General features: G+C 40.6%; 1 protein-coding gene across 1 annotated transcript; it reads left to right on the top strand.

Moving 5' to 3' along the window:
- Positions 1–792: 792 nt before the first annotated feature.
- Positions 793–16914, top strand: CLDN18 (claudin 18). Its single transcript, XM_063131530.1, has 5 exons — positions 793–1012; positions 8203–8367; positions 11264–11375; positions 14026–14136; positions 16560–16914. Exons 1-5 carry the CDS (start codon positions 793–795, stop codon positions 16681–16683), a joined length of 732 nt encoding a protein of 243 aa, XP_062987600.1. The 3' UTR covers positions 16684–16914.
- Positions 16915–22858: the final 5944 nt, after the last annotated feature.

Genomic DNA, 22858 nt, shown 5'->3' with positions numbered 1-22858 from the left:
TAACAATACACAAATGCTATTTTCACAAAACTAAATTGGGGTGCATTGCAAAGGTAACCCCCCCCCCAAGCTTTGATTATATTACTGAGAGGAGGGATGGAGCTACACCTTGTGTCAAATCATTATGATCCCATCACGGTAACACTGAATCCCTCTTGTGCGTTTATACCTTGTAGGACACACAATGACATTTGCTGTGGTATTTTGGATAATGTGGAATAAGAAGCTGGAAATAACTCGATGAAAATGGTACATGGAATGTGTAATGTGCCCTAACAGTTACTGGTGCACTTCAATACTGCTATAAAGCTGTAGTGTAGATCTAACCAAGGTCGATTTGGACAGTACTGAAAATGTATCCTATAATTACTGATGTAGCTCTCCTTTTCATTCCTCATAATGCAACTGGTGTTATGTCCGGTACATGGAAATTGGAATAAGTCAAGCTGTATTTGAGACTCTAGTAAAAGGGAGCAGTGCATGTGTCATGTTGTACAATGCAGTTTGTTCTGGGCAGATTGCCCTTCACTTAACCAACAAAGATTATCTGACCAGCAAGGGTTTCTAATGGACAAAAGCTCCAGTCTCCAGTCCCACCGCCTCAAAGCACTGAGCGCTAACCGACAGGACTGAAACTGTGTTATCTTGCAAAAACATGTTGAGCAAACAAAACCTGTTAATGGAAACCATCTGATAAGGGCTGCCACAGTCTGTTGGTACAGTGAAGGGGACTTCAGTGTTTCCTTAAGTTTTGCTAGAGGTATCTCAGCACCTGGTTGCAAAGGAGATAGCATGTCCGCAACCATGTGCCAAGTAATGGGCTTTTTGGTCTCAGCCCTGGGTTTTGCTGGATGTATTGCGGCCACAGTGATGGACATGTGGAGTACCCAGGACTTATATGACAATCCGGTGACAGCTGTATACCAGTATCAGGGGCTCTGGAGAAGCTGTGTCACTCAGAGTTCGGGTCTTACAGAGTGCCGGCCTTATTTCACAATTCTTGGGCTTCCAGGTATGGATGGGCAAGGGGCTAGCCAAGGCTACCCCATAGATGTGTTGAAAGGGAAAGTGATTTCCTAGACAAGCAAGAAACAATGTCTAAAACAGCTTGCTAATATAAATGGAGAATAATGTTGACTATAATGATTAGACAGATGCAATTATAAATGTAGATACAATTGTCATTAATAAAACGGTCAGGAGGAGGATACTGAAATTCAAAAATAGTTATTGTTACATTGTCAAAACTGGTGTAAAGACCAACCAAACTCCTTCCTGGCACCAGTTTTCATTGGCCATGTCAAAATGCACTCACTGTGTGTTGATACATTTTCTAGTTATTTAGGTGGTGGATTGATTTGATACCATATCGTTGACATTGCTGTGCACAGGACAGCTGATAGGTTGCATTTTTTCCTCTAAGGAAGATAAATACTTGGCTTCAAATTATTAGAGAATAAAATGTTATTTCATTCCAGTGTCATACCATTTCTAAAATTTTACTGGAACTTTCCATGGTTAATGTGATGTGTGTAACTGACAGAGTTTGTACTTGGTAGAAAGTAGATGTGGTCAAATTTCTGTTATCAGAAAGGGGCCTGGTTTAAAACCTGGGTCAATACAAATAAATTGCAAATGGAAACAACTATAAATAGACTTTGGAATAGGTAGACCTGAAGAAAAAGTTAGACGAGACTCGTCTAATTTATTAATAGTTTAATAGTTTTCACATTTGAAATTTGAATTTGAGATTTAAATCACATTTCTAATTTTTACAATCAAACTTCCAAGTGGGCATGTTTTAAGCAGTTAGGGTGATTTTAAATTAATATTATACATTTATTTATTTATTTATTTATGTATTACATTTTTATACCGCCCAATAGCCGAAGCTCTCTGGGTGGTTCACAAAAATTAAAACCATAATAAAACAACCAACAGGTTAAAAGCACAAATACAAAATACAGTATAAAAAGCACAATATACATAATGTTATATATTTGACACATATTTTTCTATCGCTTGTATTTAGTTAGATTTTTAAATGTTTTTGGTTGCTTCAAGTCATTGGGTTGGGGAGAATTAAACACCTAAATAAATAAATAAATACTTTTTCAGTGTTAGGTTGCAATTCTCTGATAGATATCTTGACTGTTACTAAAAGAGAGAGCACAAAAGTTTGATAAGGAACACTGGAACTCGATCCTATATATACTCCTAAATATGTTTGCTCCGAAACATATTTCCAGAATTTTTATACACATGGTTCCACAGGGCATGATGTTTGGAGGTGGCATTAATACTGATGGCGTAGTTTATGCATTTGTGCAGAAGGTATCAGAAATCTGTTGGTCAATGTGTTGCCAGTATTTTATCTGTTCTTAAAAATGAATTGCTACTGGAGCAATAGCTGGAATTTATACAGTGAAATGGCTACACACACACAGAGAGAAACAAAAACATACACAAAAATACACCCCAAAATAAGAAAAGAAGTTCCTATGACAAATGTGTTATCTTACAAAAAATAATATCCAGACATTTTCAAAACAACTGGAACTTTCATTCTAGTCATCAATAAAGCATGCCCATATACTTATTCTCATCTCAGGACATTCTTTCTCAATTTACAGCACAATCCTGTGCATGCCATTAGGTTTAACAGGATGAATTCTCAGGGAAGCACGTCTAGGATTGCAGCTGGGTAGAACAACTCTAAGGGGGCTGAGGAGGAACAAAGTGATGGATCTGGGACCATATCCCCAGCTTCCGCCAGCCAGGGCAGAATAATGTGTATGGATGTAGACTAGTTTCACCAGGCAGTTCTGTGTATTTCCAGTTTTCTCCTATTCACATCAATGGAGGGTAGAGAGGATTAGCTACACCAACTCAAGTGCTGTGTAGCTGACAGGCCCAGATCAGTCCTGTCCAGCAGAATGGAGCAGCTTTGGATCCAGCAGTTTGCCACACTCATATAGTGCCCCATTTTGCAGTGTTCTGCCTTCTACTGCTGGGAGATCTGCAGGTGGCAGCTGTCCACAGTAGAGACATCCACTGAAACAAAGAATTGATAACGAATTTGCTGACGGCCGCAAGGTTAATGATATCTAAGAACTGGAAGGTTCAAGGGGATTACCATATAGAAGATTGGTATAAAGAGATATGGGACATTGCTATTAATGATAAATTAACATGTAATAGAAAAGTTAGAAGAGGAATAACAAAAATGAATGATTTCGAGGGAATATGGAAACAGTTCCTAGAATTTGTTTTATCTAAAGGGAGTGGGAAACCACCTCCAGAAGAAACAATGAGATTTTGGAAACAGGAATGATCCCGGGGTGGGGGGCGCACTTTTATGTTAAGTATGATTATGTTAATAGATTAAATTAGAAAATATGCTATTAAGGTTATTCAACATTTATGTATTATGTTGTTTCTTTTTATTGTATCGATGTATGTTTAAGTATTGGGGAAAAAATAAAAAACTATTATAAAAAAAAAGAAACAAAGGCCTCCACCAGTGATGCTTGTCTCCCCTGATGGAGGCCAATGGAAAGGCAAAAACAAGCCACACTAGCCCTTCCCTCCAATTACCCACATTTGGTTGTTAGAACTGTGCTCTATTATCCCAGAACACAATTCTATTGTGTGTATTATTCCACACTTTTATTTCTAAGGACTTTCTTTTATTTTTTCTATTAGCTGTTAGTTCCATGTTTTTAATAAGAGACCTGGTGAGGTTAGGTTGTTCTTTAAAACCCTATGCAGGCAACCAGCAGGGGAGGAAAGAGGCACATTGGACACCTAGTAATTTTCACCCCCTCCTGCTGATGCATTTTTTTTTTTTAAAAAAAAGTCATGTTTGGCCCTAAGACTCTATTCAAATGGGTGGTTGCAGTGCCCTCATGGGACTGTACCTCCTCACATTTTTGAATGCATTTTCATGTCAAAATCTCTCTACACAAAAAGCTAATAACAAATAATAGAAGTCGTCTTATGAAACATTAGCTTTCTATTTGCAAGGAGTTTTTGTTGTGGGGATGCTTTTAAATATGCAACATCTCACCTGCATTTTGAGATAGTAAAGCTTCAAGAGACAACTATGTTCACTTATTTAAAGTTCAAGTAAGATATTAGCTATACTTTATTGTCCACTATTCTAATTCATGACAAGGAGTTACAAGATCAGAAAGGGACATAATTATCAAATCACTACCATACTCACATTCTGCTTTCTGATCCATTATGCTAATTGCTAGTACAGTAGTGCAGATATGAGTATCTTACCCAGTATTTCTGCATGTAATATATTCATTTCAAATATACCTGTAGGCTCCTTCTCAAAGACATAGACTTTTAAAAATGTTCCCCAAATTTTCATTTGTTCATTACAGTTCTTCTTAAAAAATCTATTCCAGTCAATCCAAGGTTATTTATTTATTAGTAATACTAATGTATTTCTTAATTTAATAAAATCTCTAAGCAGTTCTCGTATAAATATTTATTTATTATTAAATATTAAATATTTAAAATCACATGTAAATACTACTATTTTTTTCAACTACAGTAACAATTTAAAGCAATTCAAGGAATAATAAGATGGAGCGGCATATGATTAATTGATAGCTTCAGGCATTGGGTGGTATAGAAATGTAATAAATAAATAAATAAATAAATAAATAATAATAAAAAATAATTATAAGCAAGAGAAAGCCTGAGTGAAGAAGTGCTTGAAACAAATACTTCAGGAGGTGTTTGAAACATACCACATTTTCTGCCTCCTGAGCAGCACAGGGGTGGGGGCAGTTTTCCGGAGGGTGGGTGTGCCACCACCAAGATATTACATGGTGGTAATCCCACCTTTGAAATTTTACATGGTGACATTCTGGGTCATCAAGAGCATGTAGTGACTCCACAATAATGCTGGACATCTGTGGTTGTGACATGGAAACAGCCAGGCATAAGAAGCTGTTAAATGTGAAGGCCACTGCATGAGGTAAACATTTTTTCAGTAGGTGCATACTGTGGTTAGGTTACTAGTTCACTTCACACATTTATTTATTTATTTAATATTTTTTACATTTATATCCCACCTTTTTTCCCTCCAAGGAACCCAAGGTGGCATACATAATCCTCCTCCTCTCCATTTTATCCTCTCAACAACAACCCTGTGAAGTAGGTTGGGCTGAGGGTCTGTGACTGGCCCAAAGTCACCCAGTAGGTTTCCATGACTGAGCGGGGACTAGAACTCGGTTCTCCCAACTCCCAGTCCAACACCTTAGCTACTATACCACACTGGCTCTCATGACGTTTGCTCTACACAACTGTACATGGGTTGGGAAGAAACTCATGTATATTCATTTATAGCATCAAGTGTGGTGATTGTACATGTGTCTATCTTGTGTGTACCGCTTTGGGGAGCCACAATCAGGTACCAAATGTAGACTATTGAAATCCAAATTTAGTGCTTTAGCTCAATTTTCTAGCAGATATGGAAAGAAGGAAGGTAGGTAGGAAGGATGGAGGCAGGTAAACATTTGAGAATTGAGCATAATGGGCTCAATTCAGGCCAAGTTAGTTAAACTTAGGTCCCATTGAAATTGATGGGACTTAGTCGTGATGCATTTTTCACATTGATTTAAATGGGACCGAAGTGCAATTAGCTTGAATGCAACCCAGTGACGTTGATTTAATGTCATCCTTAGAAGATACCACAGATTACATTACTTTTTCCGTGTTTAAGAGTTACTCTGGATTTCTCCTAAGGATTTGCAATGTTTGAATTACATTTGTGATAAACCACATAATTCTACCATTTTTCATGTTGATAAAACAGAAATGACCAATTGGGCAACTGAAAGTACAACATATACATCACCAGATCATAGATTACCTTTCTGTTTGCTTCCTTCTGTTTTGTACATAGCACATACAGTGACTGCCCTTTGGTGCTGATGGCACTCTTCCAGTAACTTTCAATCACACTTGTGATTCAAACCTGGGGATTTGAAACTGTCTGGATTGTTAACATTTGTTATCATACATTAACTAATAAGGCCATATCTCATGACTAGAATGAATCCTATAGCCTACAGAAGGTAGTAACCCAATGTTAGATTGGTTTTTGATACCCCTGCCCCCAGATCCCTATGACACTCAGCCAATGGTTTTGTTCATATGCCCTTGCACGTCAGCTCTGTGTCTTGTTGAAAAATAGGTGCAAGAATAATAATGTGAGAATGGCAATGGGAATGAGTCCCTTAAACCAGCAGACCCCAGAAACAATAACTCCAAAAACAATAATGTATGCTAACACCCAGGCCAGAAACCTCTCAAGAATTTACATAGCAGTCCCATTGGGTTATTCTGAAAGATCAACTCTCGTAGCTTTAGCCTACCTAATAAACTGTGCCTTTGGGATAGGATTGCTGCCAAATTCCACCTAAAGGAGTACTTGCTGTTGATTTGGAAGTTTTGCACAGATAGATCAGAGGCAACATTTTGGGAGGCGGCTTTACCAGAATCCACAGTGTTTCCAAAAGGTATAAGTGTGTCCCTTCTGCTCAGGTGTGCAGTACATTATGGTAATAATCATGTTGTTGATGTTGATGATGGAGATCAGCCTTCCCAAACCTGGTGCCTGCAAGATATGTCGGATTCTAACCTCCATCATTCCCAATCAGCATAACCTACTTGGTTGGGGAATTGTAGTCCATCACATCTGGAGGGCAGCAGGTTGGGGTAGGCTGATGTCAATATTCACTTCATCACTTTCTTCTTTATTATTATTTATTTTATTTATATAGCACCATTAATGTACATGGTGCTGTACAGAGTAAAACAATAAATAGCAAGACCCTGCCGCATAGGCTTACATTCTTTCCTATATACAACGTATACTAGCTTGAACCTAAGAACAGCTAAGCTAGGGCAAGATCAGACCACAATTCAGTCTAGTCCAGCTTTATCTTGGCAACAGCAGGACCCAGCAGATATTTCAAGGAAGCCCACAAGGAGGACATGAAGGCAATGGGCCCATTCAGAAGACACCTTAAAGCATGGCTTTAACCATGGTGGTTAAGCCAGAAAGCCAGGCCTTGTTCAGAAGACACATTAAACCATGGCGTCTCAACACCATCTGGCTTTCTGGCTTAGCCACTGTAGTTAAAGCCATGGTTTAAGGTGTCTTCTGAACGGGACCATTGTCTGTGTTTGCACATAATGCTAAGCCATGGTTTAAGTTAACCACAGTTTGTTGCTTTAGCCATGCATTGTCTTGCAGGCAAACAAACAAACCATGGGTTGTTTTCCCTATTTCTGGTTTGTTCTCTCCTGCTAATTTTGCCAGCCTTCAGAGAGGTTTCATTTTCAGGCTGCTCTTGCTTGGGTGTCTCTGTTTCAGGGTGGACAGCAGTGCAAACAAGCCAGGAATAGGCCACAGTTCTGGGATCAGTCATCACTACAAGCCATGGCTTAAACAAGCCAGACCAAGCTAACAACAAACCATGGCTTCAATTTATGGTTTATAGCTGCTTAACAAACCATGGTTTGTTTGTAGGGATGGGTTCAGATACAATGACAAGCCAGATTTCAATAAGCCTCATCATGGCTTAACAGTATGTGCAAACCAGATCAATAGCTCTCTCCTGCTCTTGCTCTCCAGCAACTGATATTCTTTGGGGCTATTCCAACAAGACACTAAACAATGGTTAGGCCAAGAACCCTTTTGCAGCAACTGTTTAAACCTTATGTTTAAACCATGGTTATGTAGCCACCATAGTTAAGTCATGGTTCACATGATACGCTAAGCCATAATGATTAGCTCAAAATGCTTAACCACCATGGCTTAGCATGTCGTCTGAACAAGGCCAGTGGCATACTGCTCCAAACATGAAGGCTCCATATAACCATCATGGCAAATAGTAACTGATAGACTTCTTCCTCCCTCAATGTGTCTAATCCCATTTAAAACCATTTAAGATAGCGACCATCGCCACATCTTGTGATGGTGAATTTAATATGTTATTTTTGCTTTTTGTGAAGAAATTATTGTCTGCCATGAATCTACTGCCAGTCAATTATGTCTGTGGACCATGTCTATTTCTTAAGAAGCTGCTGTTGTTTCAAGAGCTGTGAGCAACATCCATTTGCTACTAGTTTAATGGACCCTCTCCACCCCCACTCCTGTGTATTTTACAGCGATGTTCCAGGCTGTGAGAGCGCTGATGATTGTGGGCATTGTGCTGGGCGCTTTTGGCCTCCTGGTGGCCATTTTTTCACTGAAGTGTTTACGGATCGGCAGCATGGAGGACTCTGCAAAGGCAAACATGACTCTGACTGCTGGAATCATGAATATTGTAGCTGGTGAGTTATGGTTCATCTTGGGCCCCATGACACCATCTGTTCTGTAAGAGACAATTGGAATTAAAAGGCTGAACACATTTAACAAACTTACATCAAATAAAGTTAGATGAATAAACATTCTCACAATTCTCTGTTGCTAAAGATCCCTTCATCCATAAAACTTATAGCCCATCTGTCTTAAGTTCACCGCAGGAAGACAGTTAAGGTACCATCCTATGGATGTTTAGACCTACAGCAGGGCTGGCTGGGGAATGCTGGGAGGTGAAGGACTTTTTTTCTATCTAAACATGTATAGGGTCGCACCATTACTGTGTTAATCTTCCAGATAGTGGCCTTGAAGGTCTTATAGGGGACAAAGTCATAATATCAGTTGTGAGACATGCTCTTGTATTGGTAGCTGAGGAATTTCCATCTTTTTATGAACACATTCGGAAAGAAATTGCTAAACCCAATTGTGGAGCACCCTAGTGGTTACCCCCATCCTCATGTTAATCTGGTGAGCAATAATGCCCACATAATTATTAGGGCACTTATCACTGGTTTGTCTTGGCCACAGCCAGGATTAGGCAAAAAGGAAGTGAAGTTTGCAGAGGAAGAGTGGCAAAAGCTACCCCCACAAGGTAAAAGGTTAGCCCCACCTAACTTAAGAGCTCTTTTCACATATTGGGTTGGATTTGGACTTAGTTATGCTTAAAATTAATTCTTGTTGGATAATGCTTGGAGTTGTAGGTCTTTTTTTCTGTTTAAACATGCATAGGATTGCATCCTAAGTCTGGATTCAACCTGTTATGTTGGGTGGGGAAGCAGAGTTACACTCGCATTTCCCATTTATGAGTAGGGATGTTGAAGAAATCCAATTTGGGGAGGGGGGGGCTTGATGAGTTTTCCTAGACTTCATTGAGTTCCTGCCCAATTTGATCTGCAATGAGTTTTCTGGGAATTTTGTTCAATTTGGGGGTAAGCTTCTGCAATTTCTGCAAATTGCAGTCAAATTTGTGCAAGTGGCAGCTGAATTCAGCTGTCATTTGCACAAATTTGACCATAATTTGCACAATTAGCTTAGAAATTTGTGCAAATTGTAGAACCTTCCAAAATGTACAAAAAAGTTCTCTGAGTTTGGGAAACTGCCTGCAGCTTGGCTTGCAGATGCAAAGTGAGTAGTATACACTATGGAATTCTACCAAGCCAAAAAAGAATGAGATTCCCCCACAATGAATATCCCTACATTTTGACCTCCAGATGTTGAGTTTAATGGGTACACAAAAGCTATGTGCATAGAACTCTATATACATAGTCTCCACCACACAGAGAGAGAGAGCATTCAACATAACATGTTAAAAATCAAATGAGATCTTTATCTTCATCCCGTTCTAGAATATTTGGGGGTTCTGTTGATATATAATATATTTTATACCACATGTAAGCAACCTCATGGAATGTGAGCCTTGCAGGCCTCCTCAAACCTCCATGAAATGCCCCCAAAGGCCCATTGCTCAGCTATGTGACAGGCTGGAAAGAGTGGAATTGTTATGGGAAGAGGCATGCAGGAATAACCTTTCCCACATGATGTTCTTTCCATGTAAATCACACTTTCTCCAACCTATCAAACAGCTCTTTGGTGGGCTGGTCATGCCACCAATTGTGGCATGACCAGCCCACAATTGTGATAGGACGGATGGTATGCTAGGAAGGTAATCTCCATGCACCATTCTCCCCATGAAAATAGTACTCCCCACAGCCTGCCAAACCGCAATGGGGGGGAGTAAGGCAGCAGCCCTGGCCACACTCACCAGCAGCCCAGCCCCACCTATTGCTAGCTCTAGCCACTCCCACTGCCATGCCACTCCCAATCCACCACCCATTGTCTCATGCAGCCTTTGGAGGCCAAAATGTTTGCATACCCATGTTTGATACAGTGTCCCATGCCACCTATGTGAAGCATGCTCTCAGTGACTGATTCTGGTTTGTACATATTGTATGATCTTTTTGCCATGGCTGGTGTAGTAAAAATCAATCTCTCTGAAGAGCAAAGTACCCTGATGATTTTAGCAGCATTCCTAAAGAGTATAAATGAGAGTATACTCCTGCATGGCATGACTCAGCCACAAATTTGAACTCTCCTGAACTTTATTAGTAAAGAAATCACACACCAAACCCTGGATATTTGGTTGCTTTGGTGCAAAGGCAAATGAATAGTTTGACTCAAGGACTCTTAGCAGCTGATCTTACATTTTATCTTGCAAAGCAGAATGAGGAGTTAGGAGAGTATTTGGGTTTCTAGCAGACCACCTTCCAATTAGTCAAATTGTTAAACAGCATAAGAACAGCTGTTGGATCAGAAGAAAGGCCTATATATTCCAGCATCCTGTTTCTCATAGCAGCCCACTAGATGCCTCTTAAGAAGCCCACATGCAGCACAGAAAGGCAACAACACCCTCTTATTGTAGTTTACCAATAACTGGTATTCAGAAGCATACTATATCCTGGAGGTAGTATATAGCAACCATGGCTGGTAGCCATCAATACACTTAACCTACATGAACGTCTTAATACAACCAGCATAACATGGTGAAATGATGCCACATGAATACCCCCAATGTAACTAAGGCCTTAGCTAGACCTAAGGTTTATCCCGGGATTGTCCCAGGGTCATCCCTGTTCATGTAAATGACACACAGGATATCCCGGGAGCAGGCAGGAATGACCCCGGGACGATCCCGGGATAAACCTTAGGTCTAGCTAAGGCCATAGGTAACATATTTAGCCTGGTATAAATGGACATCTGAGGTGAAAGGCACCTCTTTCTGCCCAGTTAGTAAGTAAAGGTAAACAAGCCTGGGCTTGATGAAGTGGAATCTCATTCTAGCAGTGAGTGATGCTTCATTCTCTCTGACAGGTCTCTGCGCTATCTGTGGGGTTTCTGTTTTTGCAAACATGCTTGTCACAAACTACTGGATGTCAACAGCTAACATGTATCAAACAGGAATGATGCAGACGCTCCAGACAAGGTAATTCCATGTCATTATATTCAGTGCTTAGAGACAAAATGGTGTGCTTTAATCATAACCAGGCCATACATGATGAGAGGGAATGCCCACATCAGGGAAGTGGACATTTAAGTAGTCACTCTCCTCTCCCAGGGAGCTCTGGGAAACATAGTTCTATGAGAGAGGCTAGAGCAGTCTTCCCCAACCTGGTGCCCTCCATATACTGTTGATGTCCACTCCCATCAGTCCTAGTTACCATGGTCAATGATCAGGAAGGAGACTGTAGTCCAAAATATCTGGAGCTCACCTGACTGAGGAAGACTGGACTAGGGACTGCTAGCACAATTGTCAGCACCTTTGCCAAACTATATTTCCCAGAATTCTCTGCTTAAACTGGTATAAAACCAACATACTTTGTAGCATTGCTTATCCTTATAAAGGAGATTATTCTTTCCTTGCACCCATCATTCAGTGGATTCATTGGGTAATATCCAATATACATTCCAATGCAAGTTGCTTTATACTAGGTCAGACTGTTTGGCTCTCTAGCTCAGTATTGTCCACTCAGCTTGGCAGTAACTCTCCGGGGTTTGGGGCAGAAGTCTTTCCATCCCCAGGTACGTGATCCATCCAAAATGCACTCAACTACTGAGTGGTGGTTCTGATGACTAGATCTGTAGCCTGTTAGAGGTGTGCAGTGTGTACACGAAACGATGCACAAGAAGACTGCACACTTCTGAGATGGATTAGTAGAAGAGATAAAGAGCATGGAGGAAGGATGACGGCAGAGACTTACAGCAAGCCAGAGCTGTAATATCTGGCTACCACCTTTTTGGGATGTCTGTGCCAGCCCTCTCACAAACTACTGGTGTTAATTGAAATCAGGGCTGAGCAACTTGTGTCCCTCCACAAGATTTGGCCTACAACTCCCATCAGCCCTTGCCAGAAGAGCCAATAGTGAGGACTGATGTAGGGATGGGTGAAATTTTAATTTTTGCTTCCAAAACATGCAAGCATGTCCTGTTCAGAGCTCCGAGCATGAGCACGTGTTCACTGAGAATATTTGCATATTGTTCAACACATCAAACATGTCTCATTTCCAATACGAAGATTGATTTGTGTGAATTTCCTAATTTGTGCAAATTTCCCCAAGAGGCTGAGTCAACCCTACTTTACTCTATGGAGGAAATTAGCACACATGTGGGGAGATTTAGGCAAATCTCCCATTCAATCTCTGCTCGATTTACAAGCAGCGATTATGAATGGGAAGCAGGCACAAGATGAAGGGTGAGACGATGTTCAGAGAATCCTGGTAATCTCAAGCATCGCTCGTTTGCCCATCCCTGGGATGGTGGGAGTTGTTGGGCAAAACATCTGGTGGGCCACCGGTTGTCCACCTCTGGTTTCCATAACCAAGACTTATGCATTAGGCTATCCCACACCCCATCCCTGCCATGCCACTGGCCCACAGGACTGAACTGTTGCAATCTTCGCTTGAGTCATAATCAGGGACAAAGCATATGCATATTTAGCTTCGGCTGATACGCCAGCTGCGCCCCTTCCTAGAGTTGGAAGACCTAAAGACGGTAGTGCACGCGCTGGTAACTTTGAGGCTCGACTTCTGTAATGCGCTCTACATGGGGCTACCTCTGTGCCTAGTCTGGAAACTTCAATTACTCCAAAATATCACAGCCAGGCTGGTCACTGGTACACCTAGGGGTGACCACATTACACCAGTTTTAAAATCTCTTCACTGGCTGCCAATTAGTTTCTGGGCAAAGTACAAAGTGTTGGTTATTACCTTTAAAGCCCTACATGGTTTGGGTCCAGGCTACCTGCGGGATCACCTTCTCCCGTACAATCCGCCCCACACACTCAGGTCCTCTGGGAAGAATCCACTTCAGCTAGCAAAAACTAGATTAACAACTGTTACCCAGAGGACCTTTTCTTCCGCTGCTCCCAGACTGTGGAATGGCCTGCCGGAGGAGATTAGTCAACTTGACAGTCTTTTAGAATTTAAAAAAGCAATAAAGACTGATCTATTCCAGCAGGCCTATCCAGTGAAATTTTAGAATGTTTTCAGGATGTTTTCACGATGTTTTAATCATGTATGGTATGTTTTAATTCGTTTTAATGTGTATTTTATATCATGTTTTTATACTGTTTGTTTGACACTTTGAATTGTTTTAGTTTTTGTGAACCCCCCAGGGAACTTCAGCTATTGGGCGGTATAAAAATGCAATAAATAATAATAATAATAATAATAATAATAATAATAATAATATGCAAGAAGATAAGAATAATATAACATTGCAATACCTACTAGGATATAGAAGAACCTGAAGTCAAGAAAGGTGGATCCACAAACCTTTTAAAGTAGAGCAGTTGCATCTAAGCTGATGTAGACCCATTGAATTCAGTGTGCGTGGATGTCTCCAGTATATGAGTGATACTTTAGAGAACTACACTTTAAATACCTTTTTCAAAGAAGCAGAATTTAAGCGTACTGGATTTGATTCAGATGAGATTAATTATGTTTTAGTGTATAGAAATCAATGTGACTAATTAGTCATGAGTAACTTAAGTCCAACTGATTTCAACGGGACTATCTTAGTTTGCATCCAGTCCATTGACTTGAGTAAGCTATGTACTGACATTCTTTATTTTGCAGATATACATTTGGTGCTGCTCTATTTGTGGGATGGGTCGCTGGTGGCTTGGCTTTCATTGGAGGCGTTTTGTTGTGCATTGCCTGCAGAGGACTGGTACCAGAAGAGACCCAGTAAGTGCCTAAACTATAACTTTTCATTATATGCCATTAGCTACCTATGTTTCTCTGTTTTATTTATTTATTTATTTATTTAAGGATTTTTATGCCGCCATTCAGCCAAAAAAGGCTCTCACGGCGGCTTACAAAAGTATTTCTTGACAGTCCCTGCCCACAGGCTTACAATCTAAAAGACATGACACAAAAGGAAAGGGGATTGGGAGGGAGGAGGAGGAGGGGGGAAGGAAAGCAAACTCAGGCACTACAATCTTAGTTGGAAAGTTCAGCAGTTACAGTTGGTAACAGGAGGGAGGGGGCTCTCAGCTGGAGCTGGGCCCAGGCACGGTGGAGAGGTGCCTGGCTGCTGCTTCCTCCCTCTCTGGTGGCTGCTCCAGAGACAGTTGGTAGCAGGAGGGAGGGGGCTCTCAGCTGGAGCTGGGCCCAGGCACGGTGGAGAGGTGCCTGGCTGCTGCTTCCTCCCTCTCTGGTGGCTGCTCCAGAGACAGTTGGTAGCAGGAGGGAGGGGGCTCTCAGCTGGAGCTGGGCCCAGGCACGGTGGAGAGGTGCCTGGCTGCTGCTTCCTCCCTCTCTGGTGGCCTCTGCAGTCTACCTGAATAATAAAGGGAAGCTAAATCAGTAAAACACAATAATAGTATGAGTATCAGATAACTGACTCCAGAATAGTTGTTTTCAACAGATATTGTCTGTGTGGTTTTTTTTTTTTTGTATTTCATGCTTTTTATGGTTTTAAATTTTATATATTTGTTTTTAATGTTCACTATTTTTCTGTAAACCGTCCAGAAAGCTTCAGCTATGAGGCGGTATATAAATGTAAATAATAATAATAATAATAATAATAATAATAATAATAATAATAATGGAAACCAAGAGAGAATCAAGATCACAGGCTTGACAAAAGCCATGGCATACTGATTTGCTTTGTATTGATTGGACACATTATATAATTACTTTCTCCAAGCTGAATGATTTAGTTAAATGCCCAGTAAAGCCCAAATGGCCGAAGTGCCATTTTTCACAGTGAAAGTTGAACTGTATCCATTGGTTGAGCTTGTTGCATACAAATGCTTGGTTATTTTTCCAGCTCAATGTTCCAACTGTCTGCAAGTCAAGGACTCATCTGAAGAATACTAGAGTCATTCAAATGTAATAAAGTAGCATGTAGCGTAGCATACAGATAATGGGTTTGGTTCTCGAGTGATCAGATGGACACTTATGCAGATACCTACAGTTTTTGGCATGTATGTTGCTTCCTACTATGTATACAAATACATGTCTAAAAGCACAATCCTATGCCAATTTAAACAGTAGAAAAGTCCTACGATTCCCAGCATGGCTGGGGAATCCTGGAAGTTGTAGGACATTTTTCTGTGCATGGAATTGCACCTTAACCTGCCTATTTCTAAATGATTTCCAGAAAAACAGCACAGAAAATCAGCTTTGGAGTGATGATGTCTTGCTTTAAGGTGTCAGTCCCACCCACCTCTCTATGGTAGTTCTTGAATTAACTCAGTGGGGTGTATTTCTCCATAAACTTGCATAGGAACAGGCTGCAAGTGTCCCACCAATAAATGTTTCAGAGAGGTCCAGCTGCAGACAATTGGCAAATTGTCCTGGAGGGGCGCTTCCACTAGTGCCTTTCCCAACTCATTGGTTCACTCACCTACATTCCTGTCACCTACTTGCTCACATGGCTGTAGGCATAACTGGCAGTAACAGCTGAATCTGAGATGCCACCTGCCATTTCAATTTCACACAATGCTCTGGGGTGATGCTGTGTTGGGCAATCTGGGGCAATGTAAGGAAACCAAAATGGCTGGTGGCTTCCTGATTGCATAACTGTTGCACAAGTGGGCCCTGCTGGAGCTGCTTGGGCTCTGGCAGCTGTTCAAGGATGCCGGTTGCTGCCGCTAGCAGCCACTGATCCCAGAAGTACACACATAACATGAACACCACTAAGCACATCAAAATGGTATGGACCATGGATGAATCAGCCTTAAATGTTACTCTAGTGAAGTAGAAGATGGCTATTATGTTTTGCCCATTGTATTACATTTATTACATGGCTGCTAGTCATGAGTAGCCAGTTATCTGGCTACTCAATCACAGCTTTTAAAACTCAGCTAAAAACTTTTCTGTTCCCTATAGCTTTTAAATATTGAGTTTGTTCTGACTCTATACTGTTTAGCTACACCCTACCCAGTGCCTGTTTACACTTCCCTGTGCCTGTTTGCATTCTCTTTCCCTCCTTATTGTTTACTACAACTTTATTAGATTGTAAGCCTATGCGGCAGGGTCTTGCTATTTACTGTGTAATCTGTACAGCACCATGTACATTGATGGTGCTATATAAATAAATAATAATAATAATAATCTTAGGCAGTTCCACTATGTGATACTGTGTTTTATTTTTGTTTCAGCTACAAGGCAGTGTCCTACAAGTCTGCTGGATATAAGTCTGGAGTTGGATATGAAACCAAGAATACCGCTGTCAAAAGTGATGATGGGAGGCGTTCTTATCCTTCAAAACATGACTATGTATAGAGATAAACCCTTCAAGATGTGGTCTTACTTCAACATTACAAAACCTCTAGTTTTAGACCAAAGCAACAGCAAAGTACTAACTAGAGGCCTTTCTCAAGTCTGTGTCCCTTACTTCAATTGGTTTGGCCTGGAGATGCTAGGATCTCTTCCCCAATGGTTTATAAATGTTCTCTTAACGCGACTGTGAATAGATCCTGCTGACATTATAATGCTCCAAAAGAACTGTGCCACCCCCACCCACCCCCGCACTGCTGCATTCATCATAACAGCAATTGCTTCTGATTTTAAGGAGAATTGAAGACAGCTAAAACACTGGCTAGCCAATTTACTATTGACTGTTTATTTTAAAAGATGTAAGCAGATATTCAAAACCATAATATTATTGCAAGGTACGGTGTTGTTTTCATCTAACTCAGGCTGCAATCCCATACCCATTTTCTAGGGAGTAAGCCTTATTGAACTCAATGGGACTTACATATGAGTAGACATGTATAGGATTGAGCTGTCAGATGCCAAATATAAGTTTTAAAAAGTGCAAAACTCCACACGTAAACCTAATGTAAGATGGATTTCTGAAATAACCACCACTTTCTTACTGAGCTGCAGAGGAATCAAAGCTACAATTTGCTTCCTTCCCATTTCATTAACTTATCCTCTCTCACCCCACCCCTCACAAACACACATATGGACTCTTACCAAAACCATTTGTTTATAACAGGAATGTACCAAATATTTCGCTCAGCTCATTCCAGCTCATCCACGGCCAGATCTACACCAAGCAGGATATAGCACTATGAAAGTGGTATGAAAGCGGTATATGGTATGTGTCAATGGGCCCCAACAGTTGTCAGTGCACTTCAATACCACGATAAAGCAGTAGTGTGGCTCCTGCCTCTTATATACTGCTTTCATACCGCTTTCATAGTTCTATATGCTGCTTGGTGTAGATCTTGCCCATGTAGCACCAAACGAAAGCTAGGTCTTATGTATGAACACAGAAGGAATACAAACATCTGTCAATTTCTATTTCACTCAATTTCTATTTTTTACAAACATAAATTCAATTAATCCTGAACACTGAGAACTAAAAAAAAAGTTGATATGAAATGTGTATGCATTTTATGCGATTTTCTCCTAATATATGCATTTTGACTGAATTTTCCCTAATATACACAGTTTTGCTAGCAAGTTTCTCAATATAATGCATTTTGAATATTATTTATCATGAATATATGCATTTTTTTGGTGAAAATTTCCCTAACGTAGGCATTTTTTTTACATGCATTTTCCCCCAAACACTATTCAAAAATGCAGAGAAATGTGAATTTGAAGGATAATTGAGTTTTGGTTCACATATTGGATTGAAAGTGTGAAATTAGAGAAGTTCGCATTAAAATGTGAAACGAGCATCTTTCTTCCCCATTCCTAGAACATATCCAATATGTGTGACAGTCATTCAATGCTTTTTTTTTAGCCCAGCAATACTAATATATTTCAGAAAAGCCTATGCTGATAAGATTTTATATTTAGTTTTATTCATCTGGCTAGTTACATAGTCCTTAAGACCTTATGCATGTATTTTTTTTTACTGTTGTGTTTTTATTAATTGAATAGCTTTCTACAAAGCTGAAATTTTGATTGTGTATGCCTGTTATGCATGCTTATAATATTGAGTTCTTGCTTATTAAAGTAAATTACTTTAAGACTTGCTATTCTTGTTGTTGATGTTGCTGGTATATAACCTAGGTTTAGCCGGCAGTCATCTCTGTTGCATTATGACTCTTTTAAAGTCATTTCAATTTCTAATCCAGACAAAGGAAAGAATCTGGGGTTTTGCTCTTCATGTCTTTCATTAAAGCACATCCTTTCCCTATTGTAAAGTCCTTTATACAGTGCAGAGAAAGGCACTCAAAACATTTGCACCTATTGCTCATACAAACACACCTGAAAATATCAATCAACAAACCAAGTTTCCTTGATCTCACACAAAAAGAAGAAAAATGCGATGACAATAGTAGAAAATAGAAATGTGATTTTCATGCCTCTGTTTTCCCTTAGTTTCTCTGAGGAGACTGAAATGGTTTTAAGCTTGGTTTCTTAACATTTAAGAACTCCTGCTTTATTGTGATATGGAGGGATATCTCTAAAATATAACTTCCAACAAGTTATTCTTGCATCTTTTTCTCCCCAATTCATGAGCACTGAACTGTAGGTTATTAAGTGTCTCAGGGCCAAAGCAGACATTGCTTTAAATGGATGTCTAGCAGCTACATCTTTGTTTTCACTTTTACTCTAGATCAGGACCCATGGGTAGCAAGTGGGAGGGGGTTTAAGATCTGATTTGGGATTCCTGAACATACTCTAGAGTAAAAATGAAAAGAAGGCATGGCTGCTAGACACACACATCAAGCCATGTCTGTTTTGGCCCTTAAACTGGAGTCTCATCTGGTGAGGCCCAGACCCTTTCCTCCTTGGGCCATTGGGACACTTACAAACAGAGGACTGGACTCTGCAGCTCTATAACAGCACCACTGCAGCAGCCTCAAGGGCTCAGGAGATCTAAGAAAGCAATGGGATCCCATCTGGCCTTACAAGCTGCTGACAACTGTTATAAACCGTTATAAACCGTTAGTGTAGATCCTGCCACAAACTGACGTGAAAGAAGAATGACACGTTCACATCCTGACAGTTGGAGAGCTGCACAGTAGATTTCACAACGCACTCAACAGGGACATTGTATCACACAAACAGAAGGCACAACTTAAGAACATAAAGACCAGCTCACTGTAGATTAGTCTTGTCTGTCACAGCAAAACCAACAAAGGGAACAGTGATTGCATAAAGACAAACAGATAAAACTGTTCCTTAGTTACAGTTAGAGTTGATTTGTCTCCTAAGGAACTCAGCTAGGTGTTTTTGCCCTACAGCAACTCTGTTTAGCTAGCTGAGGCAACAGTGACTTGTCCAAGACCATCTAGAATGAGTTTGATAACTAAACAGAACTAAGGAGGGCTTGGAACCCAACAAGGATGTGGGGCAACCTTTCTCAAGCTGGGGAAGCCCTCCAGATGTGTTGGACTACAACACTCATCATCTCTAGCCAGCACTGTTGGCTTGGGATTGTGGGACCTGTGTCCAACATCTGGAGGATACCAGCTTGGCAGGGTTTCCTACATCCAATACTTGTCACCAAGGTAGCAGATCCCACCAAAGAATTCCTCCTGACGGTTTCCACAGGCCCTTGAAGTGCACTTTTAGGGCTTTCCAGCTACAAATGTGGCATACTAACTTGGATGGATCTCTTCCTCTTACCGTGCTCATCTGATGAAGCATTCACTATAGCAGCACTAACTGATGTTTGTACCACTGCAGCAAAGAGTGTCCTTCGGACTGATTTCTGAGGAAGCCCATTCAGAATGGCAAGCAGCATGATCTACCACAGAACTTAATACATCCGTCTTTTCTACAGGGACACAGACTCTTCAAGTATTTATGAAGTATGGAGTGCTACAGTCTGTTAGTGACTTTGACCAAGAGAAGCAAAGAACTGTATCTGGAGCTACAAATTGAAGTAGAAGATAAGAGCTCTCCTGTAATCTATATGCAATTAAAAGCCTCTATCTCTCTTTCTGTAGCGACAAGGTTATTGCTCTTCTATAGCTGAGCAGAGATGAATGAGGCTCTGGATTAATAGCCTTAAGATTTATGACATGGTTCTGGCCCAAATATGGTGGGAGCTGAGCTCTCTTGGTGAGGAATTCCAGCTGAACAAACTTGATATCATTTCCCCTTCCCTTTATTTTTCAGGGTCTACATTATTTTGGTTAGTTTTGTTCTATTTCCAAAGGTAGATGCTGGTGCCATTTGATTATTTCTTAATTGCCACCGTCATTTATATTCGCTAAAAGGATTTCATTGGTAGACCCAGCCTTACATTTAAAAAGAAAGAAATGTCAACTGGGGAAAGGAAATGCACACAAAAATATTGTTAAACAGTCGGACAGATTCACGCACTGCCTGCAAATCAGTACAGCATAATTAGCCTTGAATATCAACCTGTGCCAGTTTACGCCAGGAGAAGGCTGGCTCATAATGTTTGTAAATTGGGTCTGCCTGCAGATACAGGAGTAATTTAGAAGCAGCCATTTTGGGGCACTCTGTCGAATAGACTCGCAAGTTACGTCACACCTCCTTCCAGAGTGTTGGAATTTTAGGCCCGATATGAATTCATCTCTGTCCTGCACCCCACAAATCTTGGGAAGAAAATATATGCAGATTGCTAGCAATATCTGCCAGATGTCTTTCACTGGGTGTCAGCTATTTATTTATTTATTTATTTATTTATTTATTTATTTATTTATTTATATAGCACCATCAATGTACATGGTGCTGTACAGAGTAAAACAGTAAATAGCAAGACCCTGCCACATAGGCTTACATTCTAATAAAATCATAATAAAACAATAAGGAGGGGAAGAGAATGCAAACAGGCACAGGGTAGGGTAAACAGGCACTGGGTAGGGTAAAACTAACAGTATAAAGTCAGAACAAGATCAAGTTTTAAAAGCTTTAGGAAAAAGAAAAGTTTTTAGTTGAGCTTTAAAAGCTAAACTGTGTTTTATGAGGAAAATGAAGTTCTGTGCTTCTGATCTTAAAGTACAACACCTGCAGGTGTGACTGTAACTAAGGTATGTGCAGCAGAGGGATTGCCCAAGTTCTGCTTGGTGTACTCACAGGTGAGTGTTGTGAACTGCAATATGCTTCCAGTTTTCCTAGCTAAACTCCCCAGTCTAATCAGCGACCTCACCCAAAATTTTCTTTGAGTTTTTTTGCTTAACTTCTGGGTCTGGCACTGGATTGGAAGAGAGAAGGATAGATGGATGGGGAAACAGAAACATGCTGGCGTTCCCTTCTGAGTAAGGACCAGTATGTGAATTTTTGTGAACCGCCCAGAGAGCTTCGGCTATTGGGCAGTATAAAAATGTAATAAATAAATAGAAATAAATGTGGTGTCCACTTCCAGGGGGAAAGGGAGGGAAAAGGACTGGCTGGCGAGATCACATTACGCCAGTCCTTTTACAACTTCAATGGCTGCCAGTCCAGATCCGGGCCCGATTCAAAGTGCTGGTATTGACATTTAAAGCTCTAAACGGTTTGGGGCCAGGTTATTTGAAGGAACGCCTCCTCCCATATGTACCTGCCCAGACCTTAAGATCATCTACAGGGGCCCTTCTCCGTGAGCCCCTGCCAAAGGAAGTGAGGCAGGTGGCTACTAGGATGAGGGCTTTCTCCGCTGTGGCACCCCGGTTGTGGAATGAGCTCCCCAGAGAGGTCCGCCTGGCGCCTACACTATACTCCTTTCGTCGCCAGCTGAAGACCTTTTTATTCTCTCAGAATTTTAACACTTAATTTTAACTTAAATTTAAATTTTATTGTTCTAACTGTATTTTAATCTTATATCAATTTTGCTGCGTAGTTTTATCCTGGTTGTGCTTTTTATACTGTATTTTGTATTTGTGCTTTTAACATGTTGGTTGTTTTATTATGGTTTTAATTTTTGTGAACTGCCCAGAGAGCTTTGGCTATTGGGCGGTATAAAAATGTAATAAAGAAATAAATAAAGGTGGTGATCCCTCCAGGCACACACTGTTTCCACTGTGAGGGATCATGTCCCCAGGTCCTTGTTCCATCTCTCTCTCTCTCTCTCTCACATACACACACACACACACACACACAAGTTTGCTCTAGATGCAGAAAAATAACACATCAAACATACCCTACCTTATAAGTCAGTTCCTTTCTGGCAAATGGATCTAAAACTTTTCAGTCTAGGCCTGCAACATGCAGTTTGAAAGCTACCATAGATTAGAGGTTTAATTTTCACATCAGATGCTCCTAGGCATTAGAATTCAGATTCTAACATCTAAAGTGAAGACTTAAGCATTGCCTGGACTAAGGCAGACTAGCCCCTCTCTGATATCAGAGCAGTTAACCAATGGCTTCCAGATGGGGCTTCATTCCCCTGCCACCAACACAGCAGACCTAGCCTGACATCACTGCACATCAGCCAATGTCATGGAAGAAGTGTGGACAAGCAAAGGGCAGAGGCCGAAGAGGGGGAGGCAAAAGTGAAGAAAGAGAGGTGGAGTGCATGACCATTAAATTGAGGTTCATC

This window comes from Elgaria multicarinata, chromosome 8, assembly GCF_023053635.1.
Source record: "Elgaria multicarinata webbii isolate HBS135686 ecotype San Diego chromosome 8, rElgMul1.1.pri, whole genome shotgun sequence".
NCBI lineage: Eukaryota > Metazoa > Chordata > Lepidosauria > Squamata > Anguidae > Elgaria > Elgaria multicarinata.
This window is presented reverse-complemented; position numbering and strand designations above follow the sequence as displayed.